This window comes from Glandiceps talaboti, chromosome 7 (assembly GCF_964340395.1).
Source record: "Glandiceps talaboti chromosome 7, keGlaTala1.1, whole genome shotgun sequence".
Taxonomy (NCBI): Eukaryota; Metazoa; Hemichordata; class Enteropneusta; family Spengelidae; genus Glandiceps; species Glandiceps talaboti.
Window position 1 is genome coordinate 25,294,368 of NC_135555.1, and position 26,543 is coordinate 25,320,910.

The 26,543-nt window shown below is 34.0% G+C and overlaps 1 protein-coding gene across 4 annotated transcripts in view; it reads left to right on the plus strand.

Annotated features, from left to right (window-relative positions):
* The window catches only part of LOC144437116 (putative phospholipid-transporting ATPase IIB), an 82,114-nt gene that overhangs the window by 48,325 nt on the left and 7,246 nt on the right, over nt 1-26,543 (plus strand). For all 4 annotated transcript variants that reach the window (XM_078125970.1, XM_078125971.1, XM_078125972.1 and 1 more), the window contains exons 15-22: nt 1,636-1,719; nt 2,874-3,044; nt 14,216-14,404; nt 17,315-17,459; nt 18,786-18,850; nt 19,287-19,507; nt 21,832-21,940; nt 23,114-23,375. In XM_078125970.1, the coding sequence (XP_077982096.1) occupies nt 1,636-1,719; nt 2,874-3,044; nt 14,216-14,404; nt 17,315-17,459; nt 18,786-18,850; nt 19,287-19,507; nt 21,832-21,940; nt 23,114-23,375 (1,246 nt within the window). The remainder of the gene's footprint in view (nt 1-1,635; nt 1,720-2,873; nt 3,045-14,215; nt 14,405-17,314; nt 17,460-18,785; nt 18,851-19,286; nt 19,508-21,831; nt 21,941-23,113; nt 23,376-26,543) is intronic.

Sequence of the window (26,543 nt, forward strand, 5' to 3'; positions counted from 1 at the left end):
CAGTGTAAGTGGTTGGACACGGTCAGGCTTATACAAATATTTTGTAGATTTTAACAGGTTTATTTTGTAGAGAAAAGAAATTCTAGTTATTCATGGAATAGCACTACAGTAATCCAAAATAGTCATGTCCAAATATACATCATTCAAAGTGTATACTTGTCATGTCCAAATATACATCATTCAAAGTGTATACTTGTCATGTCCAAATATACATCATTCAAAGTGTATACATGTCATGTCCAAATATACATCATTCAAAGTGTATACTTGTCATGTCCAAATATACATCATTCAAAGTGTATACTTGTCATGTCCAAATATACATCATTCAAAGTGTATGCATGTCATGTCCAAATATACATCATTCAAAGTGTATACTTGTCATGTCCAAATATACATCATTCAAAGTGTATACATGTCATGTCCAAATATACATCATTCAAAGTGTATACTTGTCATGTCCAAATATACATCATTCAAAGTGTATGCATGTCATGTCCAAATATACATCATTCAAAGTGTATACTTGTCATGTCCAAATATACATCATTCAAAGTGTATACTTGTCATGTCCAAATATACATCATTCAAAGTGTATACTTGTCATGTCCAAATATACATCATTCAAAGTGTATACATGTCATGTCCAAATATACATCATTCAAAGTGTATACTTGTCATGTCCAAATATACATCATTCAAAGTGTATACTTGTCATGTCCAAATATACATCATTCAAAGTGTATACATGTCATGTCCAAATATACCGGTACATCATTCAAAGTGTATACATGTCATGTCCAAATATACATCATTCAAAGTGTATACTTGTCATGTTCAAATATACATCATTCAAAGTGTATACTTGTCATGTCCAAATATACATCATTCAAAGTGTATACATGTCATGTCCAAATATACATCATTCAAAGTGTATACATGTCATGTCCAAATATACATCATTCAAAGTGTATACATGTCATGTTCAAATATACCGGTACATCATTCAAAGTGTATACATGTCATGTCCAAATATACATCATTCAAAGTGTATACTTGTCATGTTCAAATATACATCATTCAAAGTGTATACTTGTAATGTCCAAATATACATCATTCAAAGTGTATACTTGTCATGTCCAAATATACACCATTCAATGTGTATACTTGTCATCTCAAAATATACATCATTCAAAGTGTATAGTACATGTCATGTCCAAATATACATCATTCAAAGTGTATACTTGTCATGTCCAAATATACATCATTCAATGTGTATACTTGTCATCTCAAAATATACATCATTCAAAGTGTATACTTGTCATGTCCAAATATACATCATTCAAAGTGTATACTTGTCATGTCCAAATATACATCATTCAAAGTGTATACTTGTCATCTCAAAATATACATCATTCAAAGTGTATACTTGCCATGTCTGAAAATGACACAAGCAGAGCAAATACTTACATAAAACCCTTGACTCAAAAAATACTTGGCATATAGGTTTGATACTTGGTATTGGTTTTTCTAAATGGTAAACTATTGAAGGCAAGATGTTGTGATAAATGGTATATGTAATTTAGACTACAGTCTATGAATTAAAGTACTTTGGCACTGCTTTGTTTCTTACAGTGTGGTAACATGGCTAGAGAAGGACTGAGGACTTTAGTAGTTGCTAAGAAGAGGTTGTCTGAAGACATATACCAAGATTTTGAAGTAAGCATGTTGCCATGTTTCTCATAAATTGAGATCATTCTAACTGTGTGTCCACTCACAACCATTACTTGGCTGGGCCTGCACCAATGTCTGTTGAATTGTCATTACTGCTCTTGGGATATATTGTCTAATTGTCTGACTGACTGCATGACTGTCTGTCTCAATACATATTGTCTTTCTATATCTGTTTATCTATCTGTATAATTATATATATGACAGTAATTGTTATACAAGAGGCATTCAATCCTACATCTATCAAAATTGATCCAGTCTGAGACTTGTAAAAGAGGTGTTGAGTGCAATATTTGTGTGTGTGTGTGTGTGTGTGTGTGTGCATGTGTGTATGTATGTATGTATGTATGTATGTATGTATGTATGTATGTATGTATGTATGTATATGTGTATGTATGTATGCATGTATGTAAAGATGTGTGTGTGTGTGTGTGTGTGTGTGTGTGTGTGTAGATAGACCAAATTATGGAAAGTGTTGAGTTCAGTTGGGTGTAAGTAAATCTGATTAAAATCTGATGTAGAGAACTTGGTGCAATTTCTCTTTTTGTTCTGTGAATGCCTTGTACGTACATCTGACACAAGACCATAGACATTCTCGGACAAAAGGATAGCGCTGAGTTTATTTACACAGTTAATGACATTGCATAACATTCGAAAACATTTGTGTACAGTACTTTAGAATACAAAATGTACTCAGTTTGAAAATAGCCAGTGGGTAGAATGCAGACAACGATGTTATCGTTATTGTTTGGTGTTTATCTTTGTTTAAATTTCGAATATTGAGTGTTATATTGAAAGACAGTCTCTATGGTAGTCAGCTGCATGTAAATATAAGATGCAGTATGCAGACTCATATGGTATTATGTCAGATGTAGGTATCAGGCACTCACAGAACAAAAAAAGATCAAATGACAATAAAAGTAGGAGGTATTAAAAATTAAGTCATGCCAAGTTCAACACACCACATTTTAATCAGATTGGGTGTAAGTATATATAATTACACACACACACACACACACACACACACACACACACACACACACACACACACACATGCGCTCTGCCACTGCGGTATAGAGCACTGGCTTAGCAGATTGATACTCACCAAGTTTTATATATATAATATATATATCATCTTTCAGACAAGGTATAACCAAGCCAAGCTTAGTGTACAAGACAGGGCATCTAAAGTAGCAGCTGTTGAAGACAGCTTAGAGAGAGATATGGAGTTGTTATGTGTCACTGGTGTAGAAGACAGACTGCAAGTTGATGTCAGACCAACACTTGAATTACTGAGAAATGCAGGCATTAAGGTCAGTAGTCAAACACTTTCGTATTTAGTTTATGTATTTTAAAATATCTAAGAAATTTATCATCAATTATTTTAAGAAAACCAGAAGACTCTTATTATTGTGATAAACAGTATGCATTGATCTTAAAGTAAATGTCCAGTCATACTTATTTCTACCTTTAGTACACTTGTATTGATTACTGCTATCAAGTTAAAGTAAATGTCCAGTCAGACTTATTTCTACCTTTAGTACACTTGTATTGATTACTGCTATCAAGTTAAAGTAAATGTCCAGTCAGACTTATTTCTACCTTTAGTACACTTGTATTGATTACTGCTATCAACTTAAAGGAAAAGTCCAGTCATACTTATTTCTACCTTTAGTACACTTGTATTGATTACTACTATCAAGTTAAAGTAAATGTCCAGTGAGACTTATTTCTACCTTTAGTACACTTGTATTGATTACTGCTATCAACTTAAAGGAAAAGTCCAGTCATACTTATTTCTACCTTTAGTACACTTGTATTGATTACTACTATCAAGTTAAAGTAAATGTCCAGTGAGACTTATTTCTACCTTTAGTACACTTGTATTGATTACTGCTATCAAGTTAAAGTAAATGTCCAGTGAGACTTATTTCTACCTTTAGTACACTTGTATTGATTACTGCTATCAACTTAAAGTAAATGTCCAGTGAGACTTATTTCTACCTTTAGTACACTTGTATTGATTACTGCTATCAACTTAAAGTAAATGTCCAGTGAGACTTATTTCTACCTTTAGTACACTTGTATTGATCACTGCTATCAACTTAAAGTAAATGTCCAGTCAGACATATTTCTATCTTTAGTACACTTGTATTGATTACTGCTATCAACTTAAAGTAAAAGTCCAGTCAGACTTATTTCTACCTTTAGTACACTTGTATTGATTACTGCTATCAACTTCAAGTAAATGTCCAGTGAGACTTATTTCTACCTTTAGTACACTTGTATTGATTACTGCTATCAACTTAAAGTAAATGTCCAGTGAGACTTATTTCTACCTTTAGTACACTTGTATTGATTACTGCTATCAACTTAAAGTAAAAGTCCAGTCAGACTTATTTCTATCTTTAGTACACTTGTATTGATTACTGCTATCAACTTAAAGTAAAAGTCCAGTCAGACTTATTTCTATCTTTAGTACACTTGTATTGATTACTGCTATCAACTTAAAGTAAATGTCCAGTCAGACTTATTTCTATCTTTAGTACACTTGTATTGATTACTGCTATCAACTTAAAGGAAAAGTCCAATCAGACTTATTTCTGCCTTTAGTACACTTGTATTGATTACTGCTATCAACTTAAAGTAAATGTCCAGTGAGACTTATTTCTACCTTTAGTACACTTGTATTGATCACTGCTATCAAGTTAAAGTAAATGTCCAGTCATACTTATTTCTACCTTTAGTACACTTGTATTGATTACTGCTATCAACTTCAAGTAAAAGTCCAGTCAGACTTATTTCTACCTTTAGTACACTTGTATTGATTACTGCTATCAACTTAAAGTAAATGTCCAGTCAGACTTATTTCTACCTTTAGTACACTTGTATTAATTACTGCTATCAAGTTAAAGTAAATGTCCAGTGAGACTTATTTCTACCTTTAGTACACTTGTATTGATCACTGCTATCAACTTAAAGTAAATGTCCAGTGAGACTTATTTCTACCTTTAGTACACTTGTATTAATTACTGCTATCAAGTTAAAGTAAATGTCCAGTGAGACTTATTTCTACCTTTAGTACACTTGTATTGATCACTGCTATCAACTTAAAGTAAATGTCCAGTGAGACTTATTTCTACCTTTAGTACACTTGTATTAATTACTGCTATCAAGTTAAAGTAAATGTCCAGTGAGACTTATTTCTACCTTTAGTACACTTGTATTGATTACTGCTATCAAGTTAAAGTAAATGTCCAGTCAGACTTATTTCTACCTTTAGTACACTTGTATTGATTACTGCTATCAAGTTAAAGTAAATGTCCAGTGAGACTTATTTCTACCTTTAGTACACTTGTATTAATTACTGCTATCAAGTTAAAGTAAATGTCCAGTGAGACTTATTTCTACCTTTAGTACACTTGTATTGATCACTGCTATCAACTTAAAGTAAATGTCCAGTCAGACTTATTTCTACCTTTAGTACACTTGTATTGATTACTGCTATCAACTTCAAGTAAAAGTCCAGTCAGACTTATTTCTACCTTTAGTACACTTGTATTGATTACTGCTATCAACTTCAAGTAAATGTCCAGTGAGACTTATTTCTACCTTTAGTACACTTGTATTGATTGCTGCTATCAACTTAGAGGAAAAGTCCCGTCAGACTTATTTCTACCTTTCGAACACTTGTATTGATTACTGCTATCAACTTAGAGGAAAAGTCCCGTCAGACTTATTTCTACCTTTAGTACACTTGTATTGATTGCTGCTATCAACTTCAAGTAAATGTCCAGTGAGACTTATTTCTACCTTTAGTACACTTGTATTGATTACTGCTATCAACTTAAAGTAAATGTCCAGTCAGACTTATTTCTACCTTTAGTACACTTGTATTGATTACTGCTATCAAGTTAAAGTAAATGTCCAGTGAGACTTATTTCTACCTTTAGTACACTTGTATTGATTACTGCTATCAACTTAAAGTAAATGTCCAGTCAGACTTATTTCTGCCATTAATGCACTTGTATTGATTACTGCTATCAACTTAAAGGAAAAGTTCAGTCAGACTTATTTCTGCCATTAGTACACTTGTATTGATTACTACTATCAAGTTAAAGTAAATGTCCAGTGAGACTTATTTCTACCTTTAGTACACTTGTATTGATTACTGCTATCAACTTAAAGGAAAAGTCCAGTCATACTTATTTCTACCTTTAGTACACTTGTATTGATTACTACTATCAAGTTAAAGTAAATGTCCAGTGAGACTTATTTCTACCTTTAGTACACTTGTATTAATTACTGCTATCAACTTAAAGTAAATGTCCAGTCAGACTTATTTCTACCTTTAGTACACTTGTATTGATTACTGCTATCAAGTTAAAGTAAATGTCCAGTGAGACTTATTTCTACCTTTAGTACACTTGTATTGATTACTGCTATCAACTTAAAGGAAAAGTCCAGTCATACTTATTTCTACCTTTAGTACACTTGTATTGATTACTGCTATCAACTTAAAGGAAAAGTCCAGTCAGACTTATTTCTACCTTTAGTACACTTGTATTGATTACTGCTATCAACTTAAAGTAAATGTCCAGTCAGACTTATTTCTACCTTTAGTATTAGCCTAGGGTATATACAATGTCTTATATTAACTATTAGCCTACGGTATATACAATGTCTTATATTAACTATTAGCCTAGGGTATATACAATGTCTTATATTAACTATTAGCCTATGGTATATACAATGTCTTATATTAACTATTAGCCTAGGATATATACAATGTCTTATATTAACTATTAGGCCTAGGGTATATACAATGTCCTATATTAACTATTAGCCTAGGGTATATACAATGTCTTATATTAACTATTAGCCTAGGTTATATACAATGTCTTATATTAACTATTAGCCTAGGTTATATACAATGTCTTATATTAACTATTAGCCTAGGGTATATACAATGTCTTATATTAACTATTAGCCTAGGATATATACAATGTCTTATATTAACTATTAGGCCTAGGATATATACAATGTCTTATATTCACTATTAGCCTAGGGTATATACAATGTCTTATATTAACTATTAGCCTAGGGTATATACAATGTCTTATATTAACTATTAGCCTAGGTTATATACAATGTCTTATATTAACTATTAGCCTAGGGTATATACAATGTCTTATATTAACTATTAGCCTAGGATATATACAATGTCTTATATTAACTATTAGGCCTAGGTTATATACAATGTCTTATATTAACTATTAGGCCTAGGATATATACAATGTCTTATATTAACTATTAGGCCTAGGATATATACAATGTCTTATATTAACTATTAGCCTAGGGTATATACAATGTCTTATATTAACTATTAGCCTAGGGTATATACAATGTCTTATATTAACTATTAGCCTAGGTTATATACAATGTCTTATATTAACTATTAGCCTAGGGTATATACAATGTCTGATATTAACTATTAGCCTAGGATATATACAATGTCTTATAATAACTATTAGCCTAGGGTATATACAATGTCTTATATTAACTATTAGCCTAGGGTATATACAATGTCTTATATTAACTATTAGCCTAGGGTATATACAATGTCTTATATTAACTATTAGCCTAGGTTATATACAATGTCTTATATTAACTATTAGCCTAGGGTATATACAATGTCTTATATTAACTATTAGCCTAGGGTATATACAATGTCTTATATTAACTATTAGCCTAGGGTATATACAATGTCTTATATTAACTATTAGCCTAGGTTATATACAATGTCTTATATTAACTATTAGCCTAGGGTATATACAATGTCTTATATAAACTATTAGCCTAGGGTATATGCAATGTCTTATATTAACTATTAGCCTAGGATATATACAATGTCTTATATTAACTATTAGCCTAGGTTATATACAATGTCTTATATTAACTATTAGCCTAGGATATATGCAATGTCTTATATTAACTATTAGGCCTAGGGTATATACAATGTCTTATATTAACTATTAGCCTAGGGTATATGCAATGTCTTATATTAACTATTAGCCTAGGTTATATACAATGTCTTATATTAACTATTAGCCTAGGGTATATACAATGTCTTATATTAACTATTAGCCTAGGATATATACAATGTCTTATATTAACTATTAGCCTAGGGTATATACAATGTCCTATATTAACTATTAGGCCTAGGGTATATACAATGTCTTATATTAACTATTAGCCTAGGGTATATACAATGTCTTATATTAACTATTAGCCTAGGGTATATACAATGTCTTATATTAACTATTAGCCCAGGATATATACAATGTCTTACATTAACTATTAGCCTAGGATATATACAATGTCTTATATTAACTATTAGCCTAGGGTATATACAATGTCTTATATTAACTATTAGCCTAGGATATATACAATGTCTTATATTAACTATTAGGCCTAGGGTATATACAATGTCTTATATTAACTATTAGCCTAGGGTATATACAATGTCTTATATTAACTATTAGCCTAGGGTATATACAATGTCTTATATTAACTATTAGCCTAGGGTATATGCAGTTTCTTATATTAACTATTAGCCTAGGGTATATACAATGTCTTATATTAACTATTAGGCCTAGGTTATATACAATGTCTTATATTAACTATTAGCCTAGGGTATATACAATGTCTTATATAAACTATTAGCCTAGGGTATATACAATGTCTTATATTAACTATTAGGCTAGGGTATATACAATGTCTTATATTAACTATTAGCCTAGGGTATATACAATGTCTTATATTAACTATTAGGCCTAGGGTATATACAATGTCTTATATTAACTATTAGCCTAGGGTATATACAATATCTTACATTAACTATTAGCCTAGGATATATACAATGTCTTATATTAACTATTAGCCTAGGGTATATACAATGTCCTATATTAACTATTAGGCCTAGGGTATATACAATGTCTTATATTAACTATTAGCCTAGGGTATATACAATGTCTTATATTAACTATTAGCCTAGGGTATATACAATGTCTTATATTAACTATTAGCCCAGGATATATACAATGTCTTACATTAACTATTAGCCTAGGATATATACAATGTCTTATATTAACTATTAGCCTAGGGTATATACAATGTCTTATATTAACTATTAGCCTAGGATATATACAATGTCTTATATTAACTATTAGGCCTAGGGTATATACAATGTCTTATATTAACTATTAGCCTAGGGTATATACAATGTCTTATATTAACTATTAGCCTAGGGTATATACAATGTCTTATATTAACTATTAGCCTAGGGTATATGCAGTTTCTTATATTAACTATTAGCCTAGGGTATATACAATGTCTTATATTAACTATTAGGCCTAGGTTATATACAATGTCTTATATTAACTATTAGCCTAGGGTATATACAATGTCTTATATAAACTATTAGCCTAGGGTATATACAATGTCTTATATTAACTATTAGGCTAGGGTATATACAATGTCTTATATTAACTATTAGCCTAGGGTATATACAATGTCTTATATTAACTATTAGGCCTAGGGTATATACAATGTCTTATATTAACTATTAGCCTAGGGTATATACAATATCTTACATTAACTATTAGCCTAGGATATATACAATGTCTTATATTAACTATTAGCTTAGGGTATATACAATGTCTTATATTAACTATTAGCCTAGGATATATACAATGTCTTATATTAACTATTAGCCTAGGGTATATGCAGTTTCTTATATTAACTATTAGCCTAGGGTATATACAATGTCTTATATTAACTATTAGGCCTAGGTTATATACAATGTCTTATATTAACTATTAGGCCTAGGATATATACAATGTCTTATATTAACTATTAGCCTAGGATATATACAATGTCTTATATTAACTATTAGCCTAGGGTATATGCAATGTCTTATATTAACTATTAGCCTAGGGTATATACAATGTCTTATATTAACTATTAGGCCTAGGTTATATACAATGTCTTATATTAACTATTAGGCCTAGGATATATACAATGTCTTATATTAACTATTAGCCTAGGATATATACAATGTCTTATATTAACTATTAGCCTAGGATATATACAATGTCTTATATTAACTATTAGCCTAGGGTATATGCAATGTCTTATATTAACTATTAGCCTAGGGTATATACAATGTCTTATATTAACTATTAGGCCTAGGTTATATACAATGTCTTATATTAACTATTAGGCCTAGGATATATGCAATGTCTTATATTAACTATTAGGCCTAGGTTATATACAATGTCTTATATTAACTATTAGGCTAGGGTATATACAATGTCTTATATTAACTATTAGCCTAGGATATATACAATGTCTTATATTAACTATTAGCCTAGGGTATATGCAGTTTCTTATATTAACTATTAGCCTAGGGTATATACAATGTCTTATATTAACTATTAGCCTAGGGTATATACAATGTCTTATATTAACTATTAGCCTACGGTATATACAATGTCTTATATTAACTATTAGGCCTAGGGTATATACAATGTCTTATATTAACTATTAGCCTACGGTATATACAATGTCTTATATTAACTATTAGGCCTAGGGTATATACAGTTTCTTATATTAACTATTAGCCTAGGGTATATACAATGTCTTATATTAACTATTAGCCTAGGGTATATACAATGTCTTATATTAACTATTAGGCTAGGGTATATACAATGTCTTATATTAACTATTAGCCTAGGATATATACAATGTCTTATATTAACTATTAGCCTAGGGTATATACAATGTCTTATATTAACTATTAGCCTAGGATATATACAATGTCTTATATTAACTATTAGGCCTAGGTTATATACAATGTCTTATATTAACTATTGGCCTATGGTATATACAATGTCTTATATTAACTATTAGCCTAGGATATATACAATGTCTTATATTAACTATTAGGCCTAGGTTATATACAATGTCTTACATTAACTATTAGCCTAGGGTATATACAATGTCTTATATTAACTATTAGGCCTAGGGTATATACAATGTCTTATATTAACTATTAGCCTAGGGTATATACAATGTCTTATATTAACTATTAGCCTACGGTATATACAATGTCTTATATTAACTATTAGGCCTAGGGTATATACAGTTTCTTATATTAACTATTAGCCTAGGGTATATACAATGTCTTATATTAACTATTAGCCTAGGGTATATACAATGTCTTATATTAACTATTAGGCTAGGGTATATACAATGTCTTATATTAACTATTAGCCTAGGATATATACAATGTCTTATATTAACTATTAGCCTAGGGTATATACAATGTCTTATATTAACTATTAGCCTAGGATATATACAATGTCTTATATTAACTATTAGGCCTAGGTTATATACAATGTCTTATATTAACTATTGGCCTATGGTATATACAATGTCTTATATTAACTATTAGCCTAGGATATATACAATGTCTTATATTAACTATTAGGCCTAGGTTATATACAATGTCTTACATTAACTATTAGCCTAGGGTATATACAATGTCTTATATTAACTATTGGCCTATGGTATATACAATGTCTTATATTAACTATTAGGCTAGGGTATATACAATGTCTTATATTAACTATTAGCCTAGGGTATATACAATGTCTTATATTAACTATTAGCCTAGGGTATATACAATGTCTTATATTAACTATTAGCCCAGGATATATACAATGTCTTATATTAACTATTTGGCCTAGGATATATACAATGTCTTATATTAACTATTTGGCCTAGGGTATATACAATGTCTTATATTAACTATTAGCCTAGGGTATATACAATGTCTTATATTAACTATTAGCCTAGGGTATATACAATGTCTTATATTAACTATTAGCCTAGGGTATATACAATGTCTTATATTAACTATTAGCCTAGGGTATATACAATGTCTTATATTAACTATTAGGCCTAGGTTATATACAATGTCTTATATTAACTATTAGCCTAGGGTATATACAATGTCTTATATTAACTATTAGCCTAGGGTATATACAATGTCTTACATTAACTATTAGCCTAGGATATATACAGTTTCTTATATTAACTATTAGCCTAGGGTATATACAATGTCTTATATTAACTATTAGCCTAGGGTATATACAATGTCTTATATTAACTATTAGCCTAGGATATATACAATGTCTTATATTAACTATTAGCCTAGGGTATATACAATGTCTTATATTACCTATTAGCCTAGGGTATATACAATGTCTTATATTAACTATTAGCCTAGGGTATATACAATGTCTTATATTAACTATTAGGCCTAGGTTATATATAATGTCTTATATTAACTATTAGCCTAGGGTATATACAATGTCTTATATTAACTATTAGGCCTAGGTTATATATAATGTCTTATATTAACTATTAGCCTAGGATATATACAATGTCTTATATTAACTATTAGCCTAGGATATATACAATGTCTTATATTAACTATTAGCCTAGGGTATATGCAATGTCTTATATTTAAGCAATAAACCACCCCCTGGGGATGGTATACCAAGAGGTTTTGACCAGTGAACGAAATATATGCACAAGCGATAGCGAGTGCATATATTGAGTTCACTGGTCAAAACCGAGTGGTATACCTTCCCCAGGGGGTGGTTTATCGCTATTATATTATACCAGTATATTGAAAATATCGGAAACAAGATAAGAACTAACGTTTTCTCGTTTCATATGCGCCCCTGTGGCTAATTTGCATAACAATAACGCTGCTTTCAAGACAGCTGATCTTGGCCTCAACGTGAACGTCGTGCAGCGACTGGATTTATTTTACCTGCGAATCGTTTCTAGGGATAATCTGTACATTGATCGGCTCATTAAAAGTGCACAGTGATGAATAAACAACCTGTTTGACTCAAGGTATAAACTTGAAGTGGTTTATTGAATACAGCATGCTTCGATCGTTCCCGGCCGAATTCGCGACTCGGTGAAGTGATAGACAGGTTGATATTTACAATGTATTTATATTACTGGAAGTTACGTCAGTAGATTTTCGGGTTTGAGGATTTCCCTCTCGGATTGATGACTGATACTCTAGGACAGGATCCCAGACAAATTTCTATATAGATTAATGGTAAGTCGGCCAGTGTAACCTCTTTCCCTTGCTTCATTTTTATGACAGGACAGGACAGCTCACCTCACCAATGTTTCCACTCCAGCCGCGCCGAGGCATGGACCGATCTCGTGCATGCCTATAGCGCCTTGACCTTAGTACATGTAGTAGGCGATGATTTGAACAAATACGCGATGACTGGGTTGCTTTCGAAATTTCCTTCATAATTTCTCATAAAATATTGTCTCATTGAGAGAAAATCCTCCTCTGACAATTCGAAGAGTTCACTATCAGTATCACGGCGGACTACAACTCAACGCTCGTAGACGAACAAAATTTGGACGCGTGCCAGCAGTGCATTATCGTACCAGCAGTGCATTATCACTCGTTTTAGACGCGCTAGTTTGATGTCTAGACCAATCAGATCCCTCGATTTCCACCATCAATATACTGGTATAATATAATAACTATTAGCCTATGGTATATACAATGTCTTATATTAACTATTAGCCTAGGATATATACAATGTCTTACATTAACTATTAGGCCTAGGGTATATACAATGTCTTATATTAACTATTAGCCTAGGATATATACAATGTCTTATATTAACTATTAGCCTAGGATATATACAATGTCTTATATTAACTATTAGCCTAGGATATATACAATGTCTTATATTAACTATTAGCCTAGGGTATATACAATGTCTTATATTAACTATTAGCCTAGGGTATATACAATGTCTTATATTAACTATTAGCCTAGGGTATATGCAATGTCTTACATTAACTATTAGCCTAGGGTATATACAATGTCTTATATTAACTATTAGCCTAGGGTATATACAATGTCTTATATTAACTATTAGCCTAGGGTATATACAATGTCTTATATTAACTATTAGCCTAGGGTATATACAATGTCTTATATTAACTATTAGCCTAGGGTATATACAATGTCTTATATTAACTATTAGCCTACGGTATATACAATGTCTTATATTAACTATTAGCCTAGGGTATATACAATGTCTTATATTAACTATTAGCCTAGGTTATATACAATGTCTTATATTAACTATCAACATTTTAGTAAGTACACAAATAAGAAATAGTGATTAAAAATTATGAGAAGTGTTAATGGAATACTGATTACTGTACTGAAATGGATCAGCATCTTCATTTATTTAGTTATTTATTGATCTATTGTATTTATTTATTTATTTATTTAGTTATTTATTGTATTTATTTATTTGTTTGTTTGTTTGTTTATTTATTGATTATTTTGACTTTGTAGATCTGGATGTTAACTGGAGACAAGCTAGAAACAGCAACGTGCATAGCAAAGAGTTCAAAGCTGGTGTCAAGAGCACAAGATATCCATGTTTTCAGAACCATACTAAACAGATCTGATGCCCATTTAGAATTAAATGCTTTCAGGAGGAAGAGTGATTGTGCCTTAGTTATTAAAGGGGATGATATGGATGTAAGTATAAAAGTATGCATGCCATATCAAGTTACTTTGTTTTATTTTCACTGTAGGAAGTGTCCATTGAAATTGCCACATTATAAAGTTAGGTGTATGATTCACAGTGGGCTTGTATCAGTGAATTTGACCATGATCTTTATGGTCAAAGTTTTATTAAAGTTTTCACCAAACTCAAAGACATACTCCCAACCATTGTGCAAAGTGTTTTTACTCTCCAACGGGCACCACACGGAGGGAACTTATACTTTTGGTTCCGTCTGTCCATCCATCCATCCATGCAAGCTCACCCTCATATCTCTGGCATGCACCAACTGATTTCAAGCAAACCTGTCACAAAAGTAACATGCTATGTGAGACAAATACGCGTCACTTTATTCTGTGACAGAATCAAATATGGCTGAATAGCAGCCATTTTTGTTTGTTAAATTTCCCAATAGGCCTAGTAACTTTAAATGTATAATATGAAGTGATGCCATTCAAGTGCCTACATCCATATTATCAAATATGAAGTGACGCCATTCAAGTGCCTACATCCATATTATCAAATATGAAGTGACGCCATTAAGTGCCTACATCCATATTATCAACTATGTAGTGACGCCATTCAAGTGCCTACATCCATATTATCAAATATGAAGTGATGCCATTCAAGTGCCTACATCCATATTATCAAATATGAAGTGATGCCATTCAAGTGCCTACATCCATATTATCAACTATGTAGTGACGCCATTCAAGTGCCTACATCCATATTATCAACTATGTAGTGACACCATTCAAGTGCCTACATCCATATTATCAAATATGAAGTGACACCATTCAAGTGCCTACATCCATATTATCAAATATGAAGTGATGCCATTCAAGTGCCTACATCCATATTATCAACTACTAGTATGTAGTGACACCATTCAAGTGCCTACATCCATATTATCAAATATGTAGTGACGCCATTAAGTGCCTACATCCATATTATCAAATATGAAGTGACGCCATTAAGTGCCTACATCCATATTATCAACTATGTAGTGACACCATACAAGTGCCTACATCCATATTATCAACTATGTAGTGACACCATTCAAGTGCCTACATCCATATTATCAACTATGTAGTGACACCATTCAAGTGCCTACATCCATATTATCAACTATGTAGTGACACATTCAAGTGCCTACATCCATATTATCAACTATGTAGTGACACCATTCAAGTGCCTACATCCATATTATCAACTATGTAGTGACACCATTCAAGTGCCTACATCCATATTATCAAATATGTAGTGACACCATTCAAGTGCCTACATCCATATTATCAAATATGTAGTGACACCATTCAAGTGCCTACATCCATATTATCAACTATGTAGTGACACCATACAAGTGCCTACATCCATATTATCAACTATGTAGTGACACCATTCAAGTGCCTACATCCATATTATCAACTATGTAGTGACACATTCAAGTGCCTACATCCATATTATCAACTATGTAGTGACACCATTCAAGTGCCTACATCCATATTATCAACTATGTAGTGACACCATTCAAGTGCCTACATCCATATTATCAAATATGTAGTGACACCATTCAAGTGCCTACATCCATATTATCAAATATGTGCTTTTTAGCTAAATTTGGATTATCTTCATAGTATTTTGAATCATACATTTCAAGTGATAATATTTTAATCGTGACTTGGGTTTGACTATGTGACGCATATGCGTATCACTTAATTTTGTGACCTTGACCTGTATAGCAAAATGACAGCCATATTTAACTCCCCCCCCCCCCTGCGCCTATCACAGTCTGACACAGACACATTGTAGTAGTTACATATTCCTAAGTTCTTTTAAATGTTGCTTACAAGTAATATTGAAGAAAGGAAGTATAAACAAAGTATTATTTTTGGTGCTCACATAATTTCTTCTGAATGGAAGCCATAGTAAAAAATCTCTATATTACTGCATAACTCAAAAGCTGCAATACATAAACTCAAGTGTCTAACCCCATATAATCACTTGCAAACTTTCTAGTAGGAGTGACCGTTCACCTTTACCTTGACCTAAAGGGTAGACTATCAAAATTAATCTATTACTTACATTTTACAGACACTTTGTAGCAATTATGTGTGGATAATGTCTTTTAAATCAGGTCTATAGGTAATATAGAACCAGATAAACATACACATGAACTACTTTTGGTGCTCATAACACTTTGTACTCAATGGCAGCCATATTTGTAGTGAACAATCATGATTTACCAATAATGTTGATACATAGAGACAATATTCAAGTGTCTACCCCCATATTGCCAGGTTTAAAACTTTCTTTTGAGACATTGACCTTTGACCTGGACCTGTATCACCTTCATTTACTGAAATTCAGCAATTCCCTGCATTAACACAGACACTTTGTAGTATTTATTTGTTGCTACTAATTTCTTTTAAATGCATGTCTCCATTCAGTAACATTTGAGGGGGGGGGGGGGGGGCTATGTCTTGAAGCCTTGTTATATCTTTACCTTTGACTTATAATCTAATCAAGATCAAATAGTAAATTGGTCAATAAACTACGTAGTTTTGTATCTAGAGAAACCATTCAAATTTTGACGATATCTTTGCCATATAACACACCAGTTGGAAATTATGTCATTGACTGAAGGCTTGTTTTCAAATACACAAATATAGATTTGACGGTCTATAAATAACCTACCCCAAATGGTTTCCAAATCTTGCCATAAACATTTCCAGAATTCAGTCAAACTGGATAATAAGCCCAAGTGACTGTACTTTAAAATACTACTCTGTGTATGTACTAGTATGCATTGTATCTTGTGTGTGGTTGATAATGCATCTAAACTCATCTTTGATTATCATCTTCTAATTTCTGTCCCAATTCAGATGATTTTACAGTTCTATGAGCATGAATTTATGGAGCTAGCATGTCAGTGTCCTGCTGTTGTGTGTTGTCGATGTTCACCCACACAGAAAGCTGACATTGTTCAACTGATTAAAACACACACAAGGAAAAGAACTGCTGCTATAGGTGAGTGTTATCAAGGGTACAATAAAATATCACTTTTCTACATTAGACTTAAAGATGCAACTGGGAACATTTTAAGCACAAACTGAACCAATAAGGTTCAGTAGTGCTATACATATGTCATGGGGTCTATCTGTCTGTCTTTGTGTGTGTGTGTATGTGTGTGTGTGTGTCTGTGTGTCTGTGTGTCCGTGTGTGTGTGTGTGTGTGTGTCTGTGTGTCCGTGTCTGTGTGTGTCTGTGTGTCCGTGTGTGTGTGTGTCCGTGTGTGTGTGTGTGTCTGTGTCTGTGTCTGTGTGTCCGTGTGTGTGTGTGTGTGTGTGTGTGTGTGTGTGTGTGTGTGTGTGTGTGTATGTGCATGACTTAAACTCAAAAAACACCAGACTTATTACCTTGGTATTTGGTAGAGACATTTCTATTGGTGTCTAGGTGGAAAATTGTTCAAATGAAAATGATCACATCAGAAGTACCGGTATGTGTTTGGGGTAAAAATGTGATTTTTTGGGTCAGAGCAGTTTGGTCTCAAATTTGGTGGACACATTCTTAGGAATATGTAGATTAATAATTGTTCATGACATGATGATCTTATCCGTGGTATGTAAATTAGGTCGAAAAGTGTGTCTTTTTGGTCAAAAATCTATAATTCCAAAACTACAGAGTAGATTGTGCTGAAATTTAATGGTGATAGCATGGTTAACTTTCCAGTCATGGTGATAGCATGGTTAACTTTCCTGTCATGGTGTTAGTATGGTTAACTTTCCTGTCATGGTGTTAGCATGGTTAACTTTCCTGTCATGGTGTTAGCATGGTTAACTTTCCTGTCATGGTGTTAGCATGGTTAACTTTCCTGTCATGGTGATAGCATGATTAGCTTTCCAGTCATGGTGATAGCATGTCTAATTTTCCTGTCATAGTGATAGTATGGTTAACTTTCCAGTCATGGTGATAGCATGGTTAGCTTTCCTGGCTGGTATCAACATGGCACTTGATTTAAAAATGGAGTGTTTGCAAAAGATTTCAACCCTGCTATTATACTGCAAAATGATAAAGTTGACTAGTGACATAATTCGCCATTATTGGATTTTGGATGAAATAAAATGCCCTAGTTGTAATATCTCCTATCTCAAGTTTTGTTTTAGATGAAGGTGTCTTGACCTAACAAAAGTATTTTACTACATGAGCTTATGTGATATTCTAAGATGGCCTCTCATGGAAGCAAAACACTGATAAAAACAAATACCAAAAATTTAGGCTGTTTCTGACACTGAGGGCTGAAAGTTCATGGAAGAGTACAACAATTAATCTGATTTCATCTGTATGTTTTGTCTAGGTGATGGTGGTAATGATGTTAGTATGATTCAAGCAGCTGATGCAGGTATTGGTATTGTTGGCAAGGTGAGGAAATTTGATCAAAAATATCCTTAGAATTCTTACTTTTCCTAGAATTCTTAGATACTATTCCTAGAATTCTTAGATACTATTCCTAGAATTCTTAGATACCTATGGCCTAGCATTCTTAGATACTATTCCTAGAATTCTTAGATACTATTCCTAGAATTCTTAGATACTATTCCTAGAATTCTTAGACACTATGGCCTAGAACTCTTAGATACTATGGCCTAGCATTCTTAGATACTATTCCTAGAATTCTTAGACAATATTCCTAGAATTTTTAGAGACTATTCCTAGAATTCTTAATATACTTTTCTCTAATAGTTTTCTTTGTCTCACATGGCTTCTTATATCCACATGACAACAAATAAGTCACACTTGCTGCAGCTTTGTAAATTCCACAATTCAAACATGTTATAAATCTGTTTTACATTTACAGGAAGGAAAACAAGCTGCATTGGCAGCAGATTTCTCAATTACTCAATTCAAACATGTTGGCAGACTACTTATGGTTCATGGCAGGAACAGTTACAAGCGTTCAGCAGCTTTAAGCCACTTTGTCATGCACAGAGGATTGATTATTTCCGTTGTACAGGCAGTCTTCTCATCTGTCTTCTACTTATCTTCCATTGCATTGTATCAGGGTTTTCTGACTGTAGGGTAAGTGTATAATTTGTATCAGGGTTTTCTGACTGTAGGGTAAGTGTATAATTTGTATCAGGGTTTTCTGACTGTAGGGTAAGTGTATAATTTGTATCAGGGTTTTCTGACTGTAGGGTAAGTGTATAATTTGTATCAGGGTTTTCTGACTGTAGGGTAAGTGTATAATTTGTATCAGGGTTTTCTGACTGTAGGGTAAGTGTATAATTTGTATCAGGGTTTTCTGACTGTCTTAGGGTAAGTGTATAATTTGTATCAGGGTTTTCTGACTGTCTTAGGGTAAGTGTATAATTTGTATCAGGGTTTTCAGATTGAACGTGGATTTATTAGCACAACTAACTTAGGTTCAGTTTAGCTACAGTCCTGGTGAATGTAATGTGTGTGTGTGTGTGTGTGTGTGTGTGTGTGTGTGTGTGTCTGTGTGTCTGTGTGTGTCTGTGTGTGTCTGTGTGTGTCTGTGTCTGTGTCTGTGTCTGTGTGTATCTGTGTGTGTCTGTGTATGTGTGTCTGTGTCTGTGTCTGTGTATCTGTGTGTGTCTGTGTCTGTGTGTATCTGTGTGTGTGTGTGTGTCTGTATGTGTGTGTCTGTGTCTGTGTATATCTGTGTGTGTGTGTATCTGTGTGTGTGTGTGTATCTGTGTGTGTGTGTGTGTGTGTGTGTGTGTGTGTGTGTGTGTGTGTGTGTGTGTGTGTGTGTGTGTGTGTGTGTGTGAACAACTGAGATTATCCTTTTTGCTGAATGACACCTTCTGTATTATTTTCCTGTAATAAATCACCCCATTTGGATAATAAACCACCCCATTGGGATAATAAAACCACCCCATTGGGATAATAAACCACCCCATTGGGATAATAAAACCACCCCATTGGGATAATAAACCACCCCATTGGGATAATAAAACCACCCCATTGGGATAATAAACCACCCCATTGGGATAATAAAACCACCCCATTGGGGTTAATAAACCCACCCCATTGGGGTTAATAAACCCACCCCATTGGATAATAAACCACCCCATTGGGATAATAAAACCACCCCATTGGGGTTAATAAACCACCCCATTGAATAATAAACCAACTCATTGGGGATAATAAACCACCCTATTCGATAATAAACCAACTCATTGGGGATAATAAACCACCCCATAGGAAAATAAACCAACTCATTAGGGATAATAAACCACCCCATTGGATAATAAACCTCCCAATTTGGATAATAAATCAACCCAATTGGATAATAAACCACCCCATTTAATAATAAATCACCCCATTGGGATAATAAACCACCTTATTGGGATAATAAACCACCCCATTGAATAATAAATCACCCAATTGGATAATAAACCACCCCATTGGATACTAAACCACCCCATTTGGATAATAAACCACCCCATTGGGATAATAAACCACTCCATTGGGGATAATAAACCACCCAATTGGGATAATAAACCACCCCATTGGATAATAAACCACCCCATTGGGATAATAAACCACCCCATTGGGATAATAAATCACCCCATTTGGGTAATAAACCACCCCATTGGGATAATAAACCACTCCATTGGGGATAATAAACCACCCCATTTGGATAATAAATCACCCCATTTGGGTAATAAACCACCCCATTGGGATAATAAACCACCCCATTGGGATAATAAATCACCCTATTTGGATAATAAATCACCCCATTGGGATAATAAACCACCCCATTGGGATAATAAACCACCCCATTGGATAATAAACCACCCCATTGGGATAATAAACCACCCCATTGGATAATAAATCACCCCATTTGGATAATAAATCACCCCATTGGGATAATAAACCACCCCATTGGGATAATAAACCACCCCATTGGATAATAAATCACCCCATTGGATAATAAATCACCCCATTGGGATAATAAACCACCCCATTGGGATAATAAACCACCCCATTGGATAATAAACCACCCCATTGGGATAATAAATCACCCCATTGGATAATAAATCACCCCATTGGGATAATAAATCACCCCATTGGGATAATAAATCACCCCATTGGGATAATAAACCACCCCATTGGGATAATAAACCACCCAATTGGGATAATAAACCACCCCATTGGGATAATAAATCACCCCATTGGGATAATAATCCACCCCATTGGGATAATAAACCACCCCATTGGGATGGTATACTCTAAGGTTTGATAAGTTGTCTCCCGATACACGTTTGTATTTGCTACAATACTAGTCGAGTTAAAGAGATAACACAGATAAATAATATATCATGTGTTCGTGTGTATATAATGTTTTGTTGTTTTTTCTTCTGATCCAAATTCAGGTATGCTACTGTATATACAATGTTTCCTGTATTTTCACTGGTGTTAGATGAAGATGTAAGTGCTGAAACAGCCATGCTTTACCCAGAACTGTATAAGGACTTATGTAAGGTATGTAATCTATGCACTAACTCTATACTCTGTGTCTGTGCAGAAATTTTGTTCCACTGATATCTCAAAAAGTACTGAAGCAAATGTTCTGAAATTTACTATATGTGGCATTGTCAGGCTGTAACATAGTGCTGATTAGTTTTTGGTGGGAGTGGCTTGCATAATTAATGATTTATAGAAATGGGGCTATATATGCATAATAGCTGCTCCAAATTCAACGAAACTTGCTACATCTATGGATCATACAAAGATAACTAACTGTAAAGCGCCGCTGAACTCTACTTCGTATTGGATATTGGCGCTCTATAAATGTATTGATTGATTGATTGATTGATTGATATAAAAGCGCTAAAAGACAATAACTTGTGTCAAAGGGCTAATTTGCATAATTAATTAATGTGTGTAACTCAGGTTATGCATCCAGAATGGCTTTATCAAATTTGATGAATCTTGTCACAGATATTGATCATACAGAGATATGATAGTTCTTACAGAAATTAAGTGTCGTCAATTAATTACTCATTTGCATAATTAATGAACTTTGGTAATTAGGGCCTATACCATGAAAGACTGCCACATTTGATGAAACTTGCAACAGATATTGATTGTACAGAAATATTATAGTTCTTAATGAAATTTAGACGTGTCAATTACTTGCTCATTTGCATAATTAATGAACTTTGTCAATTAGGGCCTATACCAAGAAAGACTGCACCAAATATGATGAAACTTGCCACAGATTTTAATCATACAGAGATATGAAAGTTCCTAATGAAATTTAATGGTATCAATTAATTGCTCATTTGCATAATTAATGAACTTTGGCAATTAGGGCCTATTCCCAGAAAGACTGCACCAAATTTGATGAAACTTGCTAAAGATATAGCCAGGACTGAATTCAAGTGAATTTGCTACAGATATTGATTACACAAAGGTATGACAGTACAGAAAGACATTTCAAAGTCTCAGTAAGCACATTTTTAACAACATTTCTCCTCATACAGGAGCATTTTCTCTAGTTCTTATATTGGGTGCACTCTTATGAAAATTCCTACAAGGTGGGTGATCCAAATATGGTGTATTCAAAATTGCATGCACACAATTCAAGAACAATGTTCAGTTATAAAAAATATGAAAGTTGTTCTAAACAGTATTATATCATTTTATTTATAGGGTAGAGAATTGTCATTCAAGATGTTTTTCCTGTGGATTGTGATTAGCATATACCAAGGAAGTATATTAATGTATGGTGCACTGCTACTCTTTGAAGAAGAATTTATCCACATTGTAGCCATTTCATTCACATCTCTTATATTAACGGAGTTATTGATGGTTGCCTTGACGATACGTACCTGGCATTGGATGATGATTGCTGCAGAATTTCTTAGTCTTGTTATCTATATTTCATCACTTTTTATCTTCAAAGATTACTTTGGTGAGTATTATATATCCAAACTTGGAAGCTTTACACATATACTAGTCACCATTCAAGTGCATTCATACAGCCTTTGAGATGGGCTTAAAATGCACACATTGACCTTTCATCTTTGGGTTCAAATAATAATTTCCAAAATTAAATTCGAAGCTTTTTTATCCATATTCCATGTAAGTGTCTCTGTAAGTACTGTGTCTCTGACTCCATGTAAGTGTCTCTGTAAGTACTGTGTGTTTGACTCCATGTAAGTGTCTCTGTAAGAACTGTGTGTCTGACTCCATGTAAGTGTTTCTGTAAGCACTGTGACTCATGTAAGTGTCTCTGTAAGTACTGTGTGTCTGACTCCATGTAAGTGTTTCTGTAAGAACTGTGTCTCTGACTCCATGTAAGTGTCTCTGTAAGAACTGTGTCTCTGACTCCATGTAAGTGTCTCTGTAAGAACTGTGTCTCTGACTCCATGTAAGTGTCTCTGTAAGTACTGTGTCTCTGACTCCATGTAAGTGTCTCTGTAAGAACTGTGTGTCTGACTCCATGTAAGTGTCTCTGTAAGTAATGTGTGTCTGACTCCATGTAAGTGTCTTTGTAAGAACTGTGACTCCATGTAAGTGTCTCTGTAAGTTGTGTCTCTGACTCCCTGTAAATGTCTCTGTAAGCACTGTGACTCCATGTAAGTGTCTCTGTAAGTACTGTGTCTCTGACTCCATGTAAGTGTCTCTGTAAGAACTGTGACTCCATGTAAGTGTCTCTGTAAGTTGTGTCTCTGACTCCCTGTAAATGTCTCTGTAAGCACTGTGACTCCATGTAAGTGTCTCTGTAAGTACTGTGTCTCTGACTCCATGTAAGTGTCTCTGTAAGAACTGTGTGTCCGACTCCATGTAAGTGTCTCTGTAAGTACTGTGTCTCTGACTCCATGTAAGTGTCTCTGTAAGAACTGTGTGTCCGACTCCATGTAAGTGTTTCTGTAAGCACTGTGACTCCATGTAAGTGTCTCTGTAAGTACTGTGTCTCTGACTCCATGTAAGTGTTTCTGTAAGCACTGTGACTCCATGTAAATGTCTCTGTAAGCACTGTGTCTCTGACTCCATGTAAGTGTTTCTGTAAGCACTGTGACTCCATGTAAGTGTCTCTGTAAGAACTGTGTCTCTGACTCCATGTAAGTGTTTCTGTAAGCACTGTGACTCCATGTAAATGTCTCTGTAAGCACTGTGACTCCATGTAAGTGTCTCTGTAAGTACTGTGTGTCTGACTCCATGTAAGTGTTTCTGTAAGTACTGTGTGTCTGACTCCATGTAAGTGTTTCTGTAAGAACTGTGTCTCTGACTCCATGTAAGTATCTCTGTAAGTACTGTGTGTCTGACTCCATGTAAGTGTTTCTGTAAGTACTGTGTGTCTGACTCCATGTAAGTATCTCTGTAAGTACTGTGTGTCTGACTCCATGTAAGTGTCTCTGTAAGTACTGTGTGTCTGACTCCATGTAAGTGTCTCTGTAAGCACTGTGACTCCATGTAAGTGTCTCTGTAAGTACTGTGACTCCATGTAAGTGTCTGTGTAAGTTGTGTCTCTGACTCCATGTAAGTGTCTCTGTAAGTACTGTGTCTCTGACTCCATGTAAGTGTCTCTGTAAGTACTGTGTCTCTGACTCCATGTAAGTGTCTCTGTAAGAACTGTGTGTCTGACTCCATGTAAGTGTTTCTGTAAGTACTGTGTGTCTGACTCCATGTAAGTGTTTCTGTAAGAACTGTGTCTCTGACTCCATGTAAGTGTTTCTGTAAGTACTGTGTCTCTGACTCCATGTAAGTGTTTCTGTAAGTACTGTGTCTCTGACTCCATGTAAGTGTCTGTGTAAGTACTGTGTCTCTGACTCCATGTAAGTGTCTCTGTAAGAACTGTGTGTCTGACTCCATGTAAGTGTCTCTGTAAGTACTGTGACTCCATGTAAGTGTCTGTGTAAGTACTGTGACTCCATGTAAGTGTCTCTGTAAGTACTGTGACTCCATGTAAGTGTCTGTGTAAGTACTGTGTCTCTGACTCCATGTAAGTGTCTGTGTAAGTACTGTGACTCCATGTAAGTGTCTCTGTAAGTACTGTGACTCCATGTAAGTGTCTGTGTAAGTACTGTGACTCCATGTAAGTGTCTCTGTAAGTACTGTGACTCCATGTAAGTGTCTGTGTAAGTACTGTGACTCCATGTAAGTGTCTCTGTAAGTACTGTGACTCCATGTAAGTGTCTCTGTAAGAACTGTGTGTCTGACTCCATGTAAGTATCTCTGTAAGTACTGTGACTCCATGTAAGTGTCTGTGTAAGTACTGTGACTCCATGTAAGTGTCTCTGTAAGAACTGTGTCTCTGACTCCATGTAAGTGTCTCTGTAAGTACTGTGACTCCATGTAAGTGTCTGTGTAAGTACTGTGACTCCATGTAAGTGTCTCTGTAAGAACTGTGTCTCTGACTCCATGTAAGTATCTCTGTAAGTACTGTGACTCCATGTAAGTGTCTGTGTAAGTACTGTGTGTCCGACTCCATGTAAGTGTCTCTGTAAGTACTGTGACTCCATGTAAGTGTCTCTGTAAGAACTGTGTGTCTGACTCCATGTAAGTGTCTCTGTAAGTACTGTGACTCCATGTAAGTGTCTGTGTAAGTACTGTGACTCCATGTAAGTGTTTCTGTAAGTACTGTGTGTCTGACTCCATGTAAGTACATGTATCTCTGTAAGTACTGTGTCTCTGACTCCATGTAAGTGTTTCTGTAAGCACTGTGACTCCATGTAAGTGTCTCTGTAAGTACTGTGTCTCTGACTCCATGTAAGTGTTTCTGTAAGCACTGTGACTCCATGTAAGTGTCTCTGTAAGTACTGTGTCTCTGACTCCATGTAAGTGTCTCTGTAAGTATTGTGTCTCTGACTCCATGTAAGTGTCTTTGTAAGTACTGTGTCTCTGACTCCATGTAAGTGTCTCTGTAAGCACTGTGACTCCATGTAAGTGTCTCTGTAAGTATTGTGTCTCTGACTCCATGTAAGTGTCTTTGTAAGTACTGTGACTCCATGTAAGTGTCTCTGTAAACACTGTGACTCCATGTAAGTGTCTCTGTAAGTACTGTGACTCCATGTAAGTGTCTCTGTAAGCACTGTGACTCCATGTAAGTGTCTCTGTAAGTACTGTGTGTCTGACT